Genomic DNA, 13659 nt, shown 5'->3' on the forward strand with positions numbered 1-13659 from the left:
TGTAAGGGAGGTTCAAGAGGCTGGGGACATACATATACCTATGGTTGATTTATGTTGATGTATGGCAGAAACCAACAGAATAATGTAAAGCAATTATCCTCCAATTACAATAAATAAATTTAAATTAAAAAAATTAAATAAAATTTCAAAAAATATTCCAGCAGCTTCCTTTTGTTTGGCTAACATTTCCCACATTCCAGTTGTGAGCTGGCTATCTAATTACCGATATCTGCTTCAAAATGTTCTTAATTCATGCTTAACTTCTGAAAAATAACACAATAGGTCTGTAGGGATAATATGATGCTTCATGAAAGATGTTTTCATTTCTTTAAAAAGAAAGTATCCCACCTATCATGAAGTGACCAAATGAGCAGACTTCCTCCTGGCAAGATGACCCTTGTAAACCTGAAGAGGATCACTATTGTTAAGGATGGGCAGTGGAGCTTTACTGCAAGTCCTGTCACTGTTTTCTCTGGATCTCTTGAGAACTTTCTGGAAAAGGACTTCTAGACCTTTCTCCTTCCTGTTACAACTGAGCTTCTTTCTTAAGCTTAGTCTTTATTTTACTTTTCTTCTAGCTGAAAGGAACAAAGCTTCACATGAAGCCGCTTTTGAAGCTTTCAAAGAAAAAAAGAAACTCTAAACATTGAATATGGAGAGTGAGACGGGATCCATTTCAGCCCCTAAGAATATATCTCCACCGGAAAACTATCCTTTAAAAAACAGTTTCTTATTTTAGATGTAATGCCATATTGGTATAATTCAGGATTTTTAAAATTATCATTTTTGGAGGGGGGCACCACGTGGCATGTGGGAATCTTAGTTTCCTGACCAAGGATTGAACCTGTGGCCCCTCTGTGTTGAAAGGGTCTTAACCACTGAACTGCCAAGGAAGTCCAGAAAACTGTCCCCTTGATTGCCTGCCATCTCCACTACGTTCCAGGGCTTGTCTGCTGAAGGTCCCCGGATTCAGCCGCTCCCCAGAGGGAATCACACTTTTCCAGCCCAGGTGGTGGCCTCCAGCTTGCCCTCCCCCGCATCCAAGCAGAGCCGGGAGGTCCAGCGCTGTTTCACTTCCCCCCTTTCCCAGCAGGCCGGCCCTGGCTCCTAGGTTCTCACAGGCGCCCAGGCGCCTCCACCCTCTTCCTCATCTCTCTCCCACACGTGTCCCTTTCTCCCCTTCCTCTGTGTCTGCTCTTCTCAGAAGTTAGCTTACAAAGCAAAGTTGTAACTTTGAATTCCTGTTTTTCCAACCACCCTCATGTGACAGGATATCTCCTTATTGGAGGTTTTCCCTAATTTCAGAAGCCCTTTAAAAGTGGGCGCTTCCTCCACGCTCCTTTTCAGCTGGGCAGTTCTGAGAAGGGCGGAGCGGGCAGGGACAGCTGGGGGCTCACGGGCCTGGTCCTCCCGGCTCTCTCCTCTCCATTCGTGGAAGAAAAGGATAAACTCTGGATCATGAGGCTGTCCCCACTCCTGCCTCTCCTCTCTCTGCTTCCGGTAGCTGTGCAGCTCCTGGGTAAGTCGGCTATGAGGTGGGAGCTTCCTGACTTGGGGCCTGGGGTCTATGATCCCCTCTCCTTTGGGGGAGAGTGTTCAGGGATTCCTTCCACACCTGCGTGGAGGAGGAAGTCGGGCTACAGCACCACCAGCTCTGCAGGAAGCTCCTCCGAGTCCCCAGGCCTGGAAGCTGGGGACCCGGAGGAGGCAGCGGCTTCTCAGGTCAGGGGGGCTGCCTGATCTGAGCCCCTCAGAACCCTGCCTTCCTCTTTATCTTTTCTCTCGTCTCCCACTGCCCCTTCGCTGCTATATATTCTTAGAGTGATTTCCTCTCCGGTTGGCGAATTCTTCTTTTCGATTTCTAACCTGTAACCAATCTCTTCTGAGCGTTTTTGACCAAAATGAGAGCAGCGCCGGTGTCTTTCTTCATCGTAGGTCTAACGATGGGTCACAGATAGTCCCCCACCAAGATCTCATAAGAGTTTTACAACTCATCTTTTTTCTGTGAATGCACCTTTAAAATTTTTTTTAAAAAAATTGGAGTTGATTTATAGTGTGCTAGTTTCAGGTGTACAGTAATTTGGATCAGTTATACATACATCCCCCTTTTTTTACAATCTTTTCCCATATAGGTCATTACAGAGTATTGAGTAGAGTTTCCTGTGCTACACAGCACCTTCTTATTAGTTATCTGTTTTATACATAGTACTGTGTATGTGTCAATCCCAATCTCTTAATGTATCCCTCCTCCACCCCACCTTCCTTACCTCCTGGTAACCCGAATTTTTATTTTCTGTATCAGTGACTCTATTTCTGTTTTGTAGATAAGTTCATTCGTATCCCCTTTTAGATTCCACGTGTAAACAATATCATATGATATTTGTCTCTCTCTGACTCACTTCACTCAGCAGTGAATGAACCATTTTGATCAGTCCTAGTTTTTATTACTAGACAGTTCATCCTTAATGGTGTTCTACATCGATCCTTCTCTCAGTTCTAAGTTGTTCAAACTGATTTATTCCTATTCCTCCATCCCTTCCTTTTTTTTGGGGGGGGGGTGGAAATGGATGATAACTCATGAGGACCAGACTCAGAGCTTTCCAGAAGCCTGAAGACAGTATGAAGTCTCTCTTCTATTTCTTTAAACACATCTTGCTTTACCCTCGGAATGAGAGCTGAGAGCGTCTGGAGGAATGTTTATTACCAGGTCTCTTTTGAGATGAAATAGATGGGATTTCAGCTTTGAAATTTTGGATTTCTGATCCCCCTTAATTTTTCCCAAATCAGCAAATACCACCTTGCCCAGCCTGTGCCAAGGGTGCTCCGTGCCCTGCCCACATGTTGGAGGGAGGTGCTGGGGAGAGGGGATCATGGATGAGACAGAAACTCCTGACCACCAGGAAGCTTTCCAGAGAGAGTGTTCGATCACAGAAGACAAATCGGCATGACCGTGAAATAGCAGAGATGATAAAAACACAAGCAAAGGCAGTATAGTTTGTACCTGGCCCCTGCTACTTAATTTCTTTGTGCCTTAATTATAAACTTTCTTAGTATATAAACTAAGGAGCATCATATTACTTGTCCAATCAGTTGTTGCAGTGATTCAATGAGTTAAACTATGTAAAATATTTAGAACATAGTATGACTCATACTAGTTCCTAAATGTTAGCTGTTCATAACCGTGACTTTTTCCCCCCCATGGTAGCAATCAATAGCTCAGTGCAGGCAGGATAATTAGCATTTAAAGGAAAGGTTTTCCAAGAAACAATACAGAGGAAGGAGTCCTGAAGTCTGAGGAGATATTTTCCCTGTTGTTGTTGTTTAGTCACTAAGTCATGTTTGGGACCCCATGGACTATAACCGTGCCAGGCTCCTCTGTCCATGGAATTTTCCAGGCAAGTATACTAGAGTGGGTTGCCATTTCCTTCTCCAGGGGATCGTCCTGACCCAGGGATAGAACCCGAGTCTCCTGCATTGGCAGGCGGGTTCTTTACCACTGAGCCACCAGGGAAGCTCCCATTTAACCTGAGTCCTGGCTACAAAGCACATCTCTTAGTGAGTAAGGAGGAATGTGACGGGGCAGCAGGCTCCATATCACTCTGGTCTTCATCTTGAAAGACTGTCTTGTGCAAGAGGATTGATATATTCTTCATGACCCCAAAGGTTAAAACTAAGACCAGTGACAATCTTCTAAAGGTTTCACTGTCTCAAATAGAATGTTCTGCTTAGGAGAAAGTTTTCTGTCACTGTAGGTCTTCAGACAGACCCTGAATGAGACCTATACTCTAACCCGGCACATCTCAATGGAAACATCATAGGCCACATTATGTAGCCATGTTTAAAAAGGTAAAAAAAAACCAGGTGACACTGATTTTATGAATATGTTTTATTTAACCTAGGGTATACAAGATATTATTAGTCAACATTCATCATTATAAAGCTTACTGGGATACTTTTACATTCAATTTTTTAAAAACTCTTTTTTTTTTTTTTTGGAGTATAGCCAATTAATAATGTTGTGATAGTTTCAGGTGGACAGCAAAGGGACTTAGCTATTCAGTGCCTTCTGAAGTTGTTGGACCTAATTTCTAGGTAGGAAGAATCACTGCTGGTTAAATGTGAGTGTTAAAGAATTAAACACACTTCAAGTGAGTCAGAAGGAGAAAGACAAATACCATATAATATCACTTATATGTGGAATATGAAGTATGAAACAAATGAACTCATTTACAAAACAGAAACAGATTCACAGACATAGAGAACAGACTTGTGGTTACCACAGGCAGGGATAATGAAGGAGGGATGGACCGGAAGTTGGGATTAATAGATGTAAATTATTATATAGAGAATGGATAAACAGCAAGGTCCTACTGTATGGCACAGGGAACTATATCCAATCTCCTGGGATAAACCATAATGGAAAAGAATATGAAAAAGAATGTATATAACTGAGTCACTGCTGTACAGAAGAAACTAACAGAACATTGTAAATTAACTATACTTTAATAAAATATATTTTAAAAAACAAAATACGGAAGGCAACCTGTAAGGGGGAAAAATAATCAAACACACTCAACCTCAGTTAAAGACAAAGACTCCTGTCTTTGGGGGGGGACGTGGAGATCACAGTGATGACAAGTGATCCTGAAACCTGGTTTCTGACACTGAATCTTGAGCAGCTGAAGGAGAACCAGGAGGTCACAGAGCCACTGGGGGAGTTGAACAGAAGGAATGTAGCCTTTTAAGTGGTGTGTTGTCTGCATGGCAGAGAAGGAACAAAATTGATATCAATGTGAGAATAACAGGGTCCTCTTGCCTCTTGGTGAGTGTCAAGCATTGTTGAATGGAAACATCATATAGTTACACTGATCCATAGAGGGAACTCTTGGAAATCAGGTAGAATAAAATTGAGAGTAGAAGGAGATAGGAAGGCAAGTACTCTTTGAAAAAGAACTGAAACTGGCATAGGAGACATTGTAGGATGTGCTGCTGCTGCTGCTAAGTTACTCCAGTCGTGTCCGACTCTGTGCGACCCCATGGACGGCAGCCCACCAGGCTCCGCCGTCCCCGGGGTTCTCCAAGCAAGAATACTGGAGTGGGTTGCCATTTCCTTCTCCAGTGCATGAACGGGAAAAATGTTGTGCATGCGTGCTCAGTTGCTTCAATTGTGTTGGACTCTTAATGAGCCCATGGACTGTAGCCTTCCAGGCTCTGCTATCCATGGAATTATCCTGCCAAGAATACTGGAGTGGGTTGCCATTACCTTCTCTAGGGGATTTTCCTAACCCAGGGATCAAACCCGTATCTCCTGTGGCTCTTTGGCAGGCAGATTCTTTATCACTTGAGCCACCTGGGAAGCCCTTATTGTGTGACAGATTCTTTTGCTTATAAACCAAGTTAAGGTTACAGAGCCCTTTCAGATCCTTACCCACTTTAATTAATTGCTTTCAGATCCTTAATCAGATCCTTACAACAACCTTATGAGATGGGTTGAAAGTGAAAGGGAAAGTGAAGTCGCTCAGTCCTGTCCGACTCTGCAACCCCATGGACTGTAGCCCACCAGGCTCCTCCATCCATGGAATTTTCTAGGCAAGAGTACTGGAGTGGGTTGCCATTTCCTTCTCCAGGGGATTTTCCTGACCCAGGGATCAAACCCAGGTCTCCCACATTGGAGGCAGACGCTTTACCGTCTGGGCCACCAGGAAAGCCATGAGATAGGTTGGTTGGGTGTTATTAATGTCATCCACCTTTTACTACATGAGGAAACAGGCTCAGAAGTCAGCTAGCCAATAAGGACCTGAGCCAGTTCTTGATTGTGGTCTTCTGGTTCTGAGGCTAAGAAGTAGATGTAATTTACTAGCTGGAGTGTATTGATCAGGAAAGACATAAACGTGCTTCAAAACAGCAGTATGTCAAAAAAGGGCTTAGTCCCTCTCTTTGCATCAATTATTTAGATTTTTCACTTGGAGATGGGAAAGGGGACACTAACCTTTGAGGGTTCACTATCTGCAAAATGATTTTCTGGGTGCTTTGCTTAAATTATCTCTAAATGTATATATCTAAATATTTCTAAAAAATTAGAAAGTTTCCAGCAGCTCTACCAGAGAGCATTATTATCCCATTTGACAGATCAGGAAAGTGAGGCTAGAATGATTAATTTAACTGAGGCAACACAGCTAGGACTCGGTGGAACCAACATTTGATTGCAAGTTTGATAGCCTGCAAACACCTGCTTCTTTTCGCCACATCACGTGGGAACTCTGGGCCCTCTATCCTTCTGTCCATCTCTTTGCAACAGTTCTCTGTTTTTTTCTAGTTTCATCCTGCTCTGGACCATTTCACATTGCCTACAATACTGATTTTCCCCAGTTAATGATAAGAATATACTAATATGTATCAAGCAATTTCTGTGTGTCAGGAACTGTTCTCAGCACTTTGTTTAGATGATCTAATTTAAATCTCACACAACCAGCAGGTCCTGTACTTTCCTCCTCATTCTTCACGGGGAAAAGGCAGCACAGAGTAGTTTAGATACTTGAGCAAGGTCACTCAGTAAGCAGTAGAGCACCAATTATGTCACAGTCAGGTGGACGCAATGCATAAAGATTAATTTGCCTGGTTTTGATTGGAAGAAGGAAAATTGTGTAGTCTCAGCTTCTTACCTACATGTTTTGCTTGTCTTGAAGTTGGCAGAGAGGCTGGGTTTTTGAGGTTGAAGATTAGGAGAGAAAGGGAAGGATGGTGAATGGAGTGGCAGCTGGGAATGGAATCCAGGATGTAAGTCTGGGGATCAGCAGGTGGCGGGAGAGCTCCTGAGATGGGAGTGAATGAGTCCAGGAAGGGAGTAGGTATTCCTATCTTTAAGGAGGGAGGCAGGAAGTTGGCAGTGTTCCTTCCTTACTCCCAGACGCTGTTTTCTCCTTGAGGGCATAGTCCGTATTGGATTAATACTTGCACCTCCCCCAATAGCCTAATTGTTGTTGCTGTCGTTGTTTAGTCTCTAAGTCGTGTCCGGCTCTTTTGGGACCCCATGGACTGTAGCCTCCCAGGCTCCTCTGTCCATGGGATTTCCCAGGCAAGAATATTGGGGTGAGTTGCCATTTCCTTCTCCAGGGGATCTTCCCGACCCAGGGATCAAACCTGTGTCTCTTGCATTGGCAGGCATATTTGTTACCTCTGAGCCACTTGGGAATCCCCAATAGCCAAATGTGGTGACTTAAATTGGTAGGTTCTCTGGATATTTGATGAACAAATGAAGGATTTAAGAGGAAAATAAAATCATTTTCAATTTTTTCTTTATCCTTTGGTTCGGTATCACTAAACCTAATCGTGTGATCCTTAGTTTCCCCCCTGCCCGCAGCAATTGTTACAGTTTGTGCGTGTGTGGTACTGATGGTTTAGTCCCTCAGTCATGTCTGACTCTTTGTGACCTCATGGACTGTAATTCTCCAGGCTCCTCTGTCCATGGGATTCTCCAGGTAAGAATATTGGAGTGAGTTGCCATTTCCTTCTCCAGCGGATCGTCCCAACCCAGGGATTGAATCTGGGTCTCCTGCATTACAGATAGATTCTTTACTGACTGAGTCTCTAGGGAAGTCCTTGTGTCTAGTAAGTGCATAATAAATATTTATTTTTAACTAATACATTTACAAAAATAAATATTTATTAGCTTAATTTCAGTTCTTTGGAGACACACTTGTGGGATGTACCTTCACTTATAGGGGCTAATGAACAGATTCTTGGTTTGGTTGACTCAAGATGGTTACCTCTGACAATGACATGACAATAACTTGACCTCTGACAATGACTTTTTTCCCAAGACTGGGAAAAAACTTGGGAAAAACTGGCTGAGGAGCGGGGCGTGAGACCAGAGGGAAGCAGCTGGTCCAGGGTGAGTGAAGGAGCAAGTGAGCCCTGTGGGCAGATGAGCTCAGCCTTCCTGGGTACCCTGGGTGACAAGGTAGAATGTGTGTCTCAGAGTCATCCTTCCTTGGTGTAAGGATTAGGGCTGTTTATTCCTCCAACACCCACTGGTCACTCGTGAAGGGCTCCTCCTAGGACGTGTTCCTCCTCTGACCCTTCTGGTCCTTGCAGTGGGTGAAGGAGGTTCTGATGGTCAGAAAAATGTCCCCAGGCCCAGAGATGTGGGGCTGCTCCTGGGGAGTGGAGCTGTTGCTCACTGAAATAGCAAAAGGCAAGAGAAATAAATGGATTTCTGGCAGCATCCACTACAAAATACCCTTTTACTTTCCTCTTACCCAGCTTCCCTGTCTTCCACAAGTTATTAGCTTGTATGTTTTCATGTCAGCGTTTTATTTATTGATGGTGGGAAAAGCCTAAAGATGTATAAGGAAGTACAGCCTATGATAGTTATATCTCTAAATTGTCACCTTTAATAACCTAACTTTCTTTGCCAGTAAATTTGGAAATTTGAACTTCCCTGGTAGCTCAGTTGGTAAAGAATCCTCCTGCAATGCAGGAAACCCCAGTTTGATGCCTGGGTTGGGAAGATCCCCTAGAGAAAGGAACGGCTACCCACTCCAGTATTCTGGCCTGGAGAATTCCATGGACTGTATAGTCCATGGGGTTGCAAAGAGTCGGACATGACTGAGTAACTTTCACTTTCACTTTGGAAATTTAATGACTTGCTCAGTGTTATCATTTAAAACAGTTAAAATGTGCTTAAAAGAACATTTGTACTTGTGATGTTGGATATCCAGGCTTTGGCCATTTTTTAAAATTGATTTTTATTGAAATATAGTTGTTTTGCAATGTTGTGTTAGTTTCTGCTGTTACAGCAGAGTAGGCCAGCCATGCATATACATATATCCCCTCTTTTTTGGGTTTCCTTTCTATTTAGGTCACCACACAGAATTGAGTAAAGTTCCCTAAGCTATATAGTAGATTCTCATAAGTTACTTATTTTGTACACAGTAGTGTATACATATCAATCCCAGTCTCCCAGTTCATCCTACCCGCCCTCCCTTTCCCACCCTGGTGTCCATATGTTTGTTCTCTCTGTCTTTGTCTCTGTTTTGTAAGTAAGATTATCTATACCATTTTTTCTAGATTTCACATATATGCATTAATATATGATATTTGTTTTTTTTCTTTATGACTGACTTCACTCTGTGTGATAGTCTCTAGGTCCATCCTTGGTGGCTCAGATGGTAAAGAATCTGCCTGCAATGCAGGAGACCCAGGTTCAATCCCTGGGTTGGGAAGATCCCCTGAAGAAGGGAATGGCAACCCACTCCAGTATTCTTGCCTGAAGAATTTCATGGACAGAGGCTATAGTCCATGGGGTCACAAAGAGTTGGACGTGACTGAGCAACTAACACTTTCACAGGCCCATCCACGTCTCCACAAATGATCCAACCTCATTCCTTTTTATTGGAGAAGGCAATGGCAACCCACTACAGTACTCTTGCCTGGAAAATCCCATGGATGGAGAAGCCTGGTAGGCTGCAGTCCATGGGGTTGTGAAGAGTCAGACATGACTGAGCGACTTCACTTTCACTTTTCACTTTCATGCATTGGAGAAGGAAATGGCAACCCACTCCAGTGTTCTTTCCTGGAGAATCCCAGGGACAGGGGAGCCTGGTGGGCTGCCGTCTATGGGGTCGCACAGAGTCGGACACGACTGAAGAGACTTAGCAGCAGCAGCAGCATTCCTTTTTATGGCCAGACTTCAGCCATTTTTAACCTGAGACATTGCATGGAAACTTCTTTCCTAAATGCATTTTGACTTTTTATATTTCTCCCCTTGAAGTGTGGGCTCTGTGTATCAGGTAACTTGTCTCTAGTTTATCTTTGCATTGTCACCAGCAGGGTGCCTGGTATCTATTTGTTGAAAAATAAGAGATTAGTAAGACTGAGTTAAGATGGATGGCTGGTCTTGTTAATTCGGTAAATACATTTCTGATGTATAAGTACCATCTATTCTCATTTGTTCAGCTTTGCAATATTTCTGTTACAAAAACATAGTATAGACAACAAAAATTGAATGTTTATCCAAATAAAACATTGGTCTGGTTCATAGTGACAAAAACGCCATAAGCTGTCTTTTGGTCAAGGTCTTGAATCACTTTCAGAGGAAGACAGATGACATTTTAAATCAGAGACATTGCACAGAGACAGTGATACAAGCAAAACTCACATGTTGACGCGTCAAGGAGAAAAATAACATATGAACACAGGATCATAAAGCGATAATTTTACATTTCCTCATATTGTCTGGCAGAAGCAATATCAAACTTGCACTGCTTCCTAGTGTCCAAGATAAATAAAGGAAACAAGAAGAGATAAGTTTGTATTGAAACAGAAGCTTTTCATTTGCAAGTACTTCTGTTATAAATATAAACATTTATAAATTGCTCTTTGGGAAAAATAAACTTTCAGGGTAAAAAGTCGTATGAAATAGATCCATCATCTTGAATCAAGCATTAAATAAAAGAAAGTACCTGGTTTAACAGTCAGAAGATGCTTCAAATTTAATAACTATTCCTTTATTCATTCAACAAATACTTGTTGAGGAACTATTATGCTCTGAAAAGAGAGAATGTGGTGCTAGATTGGAAAGATAAGTCTTTCTACTCAGGGAATTTACATTCCAGTAGGGACACAGACAAAACATAAGTAAACAAAATTTTAAAAATATATATTTTAAGGTGGTTATTAATATTATATAAAGAATATTAGAGTTGTTAGCTCACTAAGGAGTTGGCAATTGAGTTGGAACCTTAATGAGTGCCTCAAGAAGAGGGAACTTGAAATATGGAGTCTGTAAAGTGGAAATAAGCTTCAAATTTTTGAGGAACAGAAAGGCTTTGTGGCTAGGAGGTGGTGAGAACAAGGGTGGAGGAGGTGAGAGTAGGAGCAGCTCCCCTGGATGGTGTTGTATCTAGTGAGCTGTGACATGGAGACTGGAGGGTTTTGTTCCTGTGTGTGCAGTGGTCCTCGTGAAGGGTTTACACTTGAGAAGAGATATGGTGAAAAACAAAATCTCTTCCATCCTGGAAAACCTCTCCCAAAAAGTAAAAGAAAAAGAAAATAATTTTATTATTGAATAAGTATTCAAGCAGAATGTGACATGTCTTGGCATCTACTAAAGAGACTGCAGAAACAGAGAAATTTTGACCCTTTTATATGGCCCAAGTAGAAACATTTCATTGCATCAAGTAGGTTTTGCAGTCTGGGGTCAGGTGACATGTTAAGCCTGTCTCACCCAGGAAACTGGGAGATCAGGCATCTCTAATGATTCCATTTCAAACAGAGGAAAATCAGAGCAAGACCATGGTGGCTTGGTCTGGGGTATGGTAGTGGAGATGTGGAGAAAAGACTGGATTAGGGAATATGTATTAGTTGGGTCCTCCAGAGAAACAGAACAAATAGAATGTGTATGTGTGTGTCTACCTCTGCCTCTCTCTCTGTCTACGTACCTATCTCTCTACCTATCATGTATCAATATTTTTTGAGAGAGATTTATTTTAAGGAATTGCCTCATGCAGTTGTGGATGCTGACAAGTCCAAAATCTACAGGGTATGTTGGCATGTTGGTAACTCAAGAAAGAGTGGATATTGCAGTTCAGGCCCAAAGATAGTCTAGAGATAGAATTTCCACTTCTCTGGGGGACCTCAGCCTGTTTTCTCTGAAGGCCTTCAGCTGATTAGGTGAGGCCCACCCACAGTATGGGGTATAATCTGGTTTACTAAGAGTCTACTGATTTAAATGTTAATCTTATCTAGAACAAGAACAAAAAACAAAAAACTTCCGCAAACAACCTTCATATCAACATCCAGACAGGTGTTTTACCAATTATTTTGATCCTATGACCCAGCCAATTTGACACATAGAAGTAACCATTGTGGTACATTTTTGGAGAGAGCCAACAGATTATAATTTTGTATAGAAAGTGAAGGAAAGCTGAGAATCTAGATGACTCCTAGGTTTTTGGCTTATAGATCTAGGTGGATGATGGTGCCATTAATAAAAAAGAATATTAGATGTTTGCTCATGAAATGCCATCATAGTTAAAGTTAAGATGGAACTACAGATGAAAATTAAATACATGAAATAAAACTCAAGGAAGTATAAAAACCTCTGAAAGAGGAAAGCTGTTCTTGCATAAAGACTTCTAAACACCTTACCTTAAATGACTGGTTACCAGCTAGCTGGTTGACTGAATTTAGACAGTAAGTGTTGGCCGCTCAACAATACAATCAAATGACTGAAGTAGAAGGTGGAAGATAGATTCCGTCAGGATGGCACTAAGCAAAATTATGTGTAATGTGGAAGAGAAGTCTAGAGAAGAAAGTAATAGGTGCAATGGCCAACACAAATTAAATGTAAAGGTCAATATAGATGAGTCTACAAATATCTATGGCAACATTTTCATAGTTCAGTACCCTTTTAGCCAGATGTAAATTTGTGTATGGTACATTATCCATTTAAAGAACATTTTATCTTCCTATTTCCTGGGTTTTACTGTGAGCAAAACACAATATTATTAAAATTTTAACTGTATTAGCAATGTACAAAGTTACTCATGTTGCCACACAAAGATCAAGCTTGGGAAGGACTTCAGTTAGATGGGAGGAGATTGCGTTGACACTGCATGTTCTGTTGACAGATGTCAACTCCAAATATGCCAACAGAAGCAGATATTCTGAATTCAGGCTCTAATGAGTCCAGATTCCAAGAAGTGGAACCAGCAGACATGCGGAACCCAGCCAAGGAATCTCGGCAGAGGTTCAAAGTAGCTCTGAATTAGGAACCTGGGCAAGACAGAGGCAGGAGGTCTCTACCAAGTGTAGACGAGCAGATATGGCAAGAGAACATAATCTTTTGAGGCAAAGATCCATTATGACCTCAAAGTTGATGGTCCAAGACTGATCTCAGAGTGTAAATGGTGCCAAGCCCACGGGGGTGTTGAGGACAGTGAATAGAATTTGGCTTGTGAAAGTGCTTTGTAAACAGCAAAGGGCTCTCTTAGTGATACTATGATTATTTGATAATTTCACTGAGGTGACCTGATTAAAATTGGGGTTAGCTGATGTAAACTACTGTATAGAGGATGGATAAACAATAGGCCCTACTATATAGCAGAGGGAACTATATTCAAAATCTTGGGATAAACCATAATGGAAAAGAATGTAAAAAAGAATATATGTATGTATAACTGAATCACTTTGTTGTAGCAGAAATTAACACAATATTGTAAATCTATTTGCTGTTCAGTTGCTAAGTTATGTCTGACTCTTTGTGACCCCATGGACTGCAGCATGCCAGGCTTCCCTGTAAATCAATTTATACTTCAATGAATGAAAAAAATTAAGTTGAAATCAAATGTAAAAAAAAAAACAAGCTCATTTAGCCAAACCCTCAAACATCTGTAATACTATACTAGCTTACTTTGAAAGAAGCTCTTAAGTAGAAGGAATTTACTCAAACTTCACAGAAAGTGTTTAATTTATATTTGTGCCCCCCAAATAGTCAGTTCCTTTCATTTGTCTATTAAAAAATAGACAAAAAAGAAAACCTTTACATGATCAAACTTGAATTCAATTGTGATTTAAAGGACAAAAATGTGCTTACTAGCTCCTTTTATTCTTTTCTTTTTTGGCAAGAGGAAGTTGAGTTTTGCCAGCTAGCAGCTA

The 13659-nt window shown here is 41.5% G+C and overlaps 1 protein-coding gene across 4 annotated transcripts in view; it reads left to right on the forward strand.

Moving 5' to 3' along the window:
* The first annotated feature begins 355 nt into the window (after positions 1 to 355).
* The window catches only part of MRC1 (mannose receptor C-type 1), a 118968-nt gene continuing 105664 nt past the window's right edge, over positions 356 to 13659 (forward strand). The window contains exon 1 of one of the 4 annotated variants that reach the window (XM_081553685.1): positions 356 to 1519. In XM_081553685.1, coding sequence (XP_081409811.1) covers positions 1459 to 1519 — 61 coding nt within the window. In that variant the 5' untranslated portion in view covers positions 356 to 1458. Of the gene's footprint in view, positions 1520 to 6668; positions 6778 to 13659 lie in introns of those variants that run through there. The other 3 variants (XM_081553686.1, XM_081553687.1, XM_081553688.1) reach the window with 3 other exon arrangements.

This window comes from Giraffa tippelskirchi, chromosome 13, assembly GCF_054371585.1.
Source record: "Giraffa tippelskirchi isolate mGirTip1 chromosome 13, T2T-mGirTip1v1.2.pri, whole genome shotgun sequence".
NCBI lineage: Eukaryota > Metazoa > Chordata > Mammalia > Artiodactyla > Giraffidae > Giraffa > Giraffa tippelskirchi.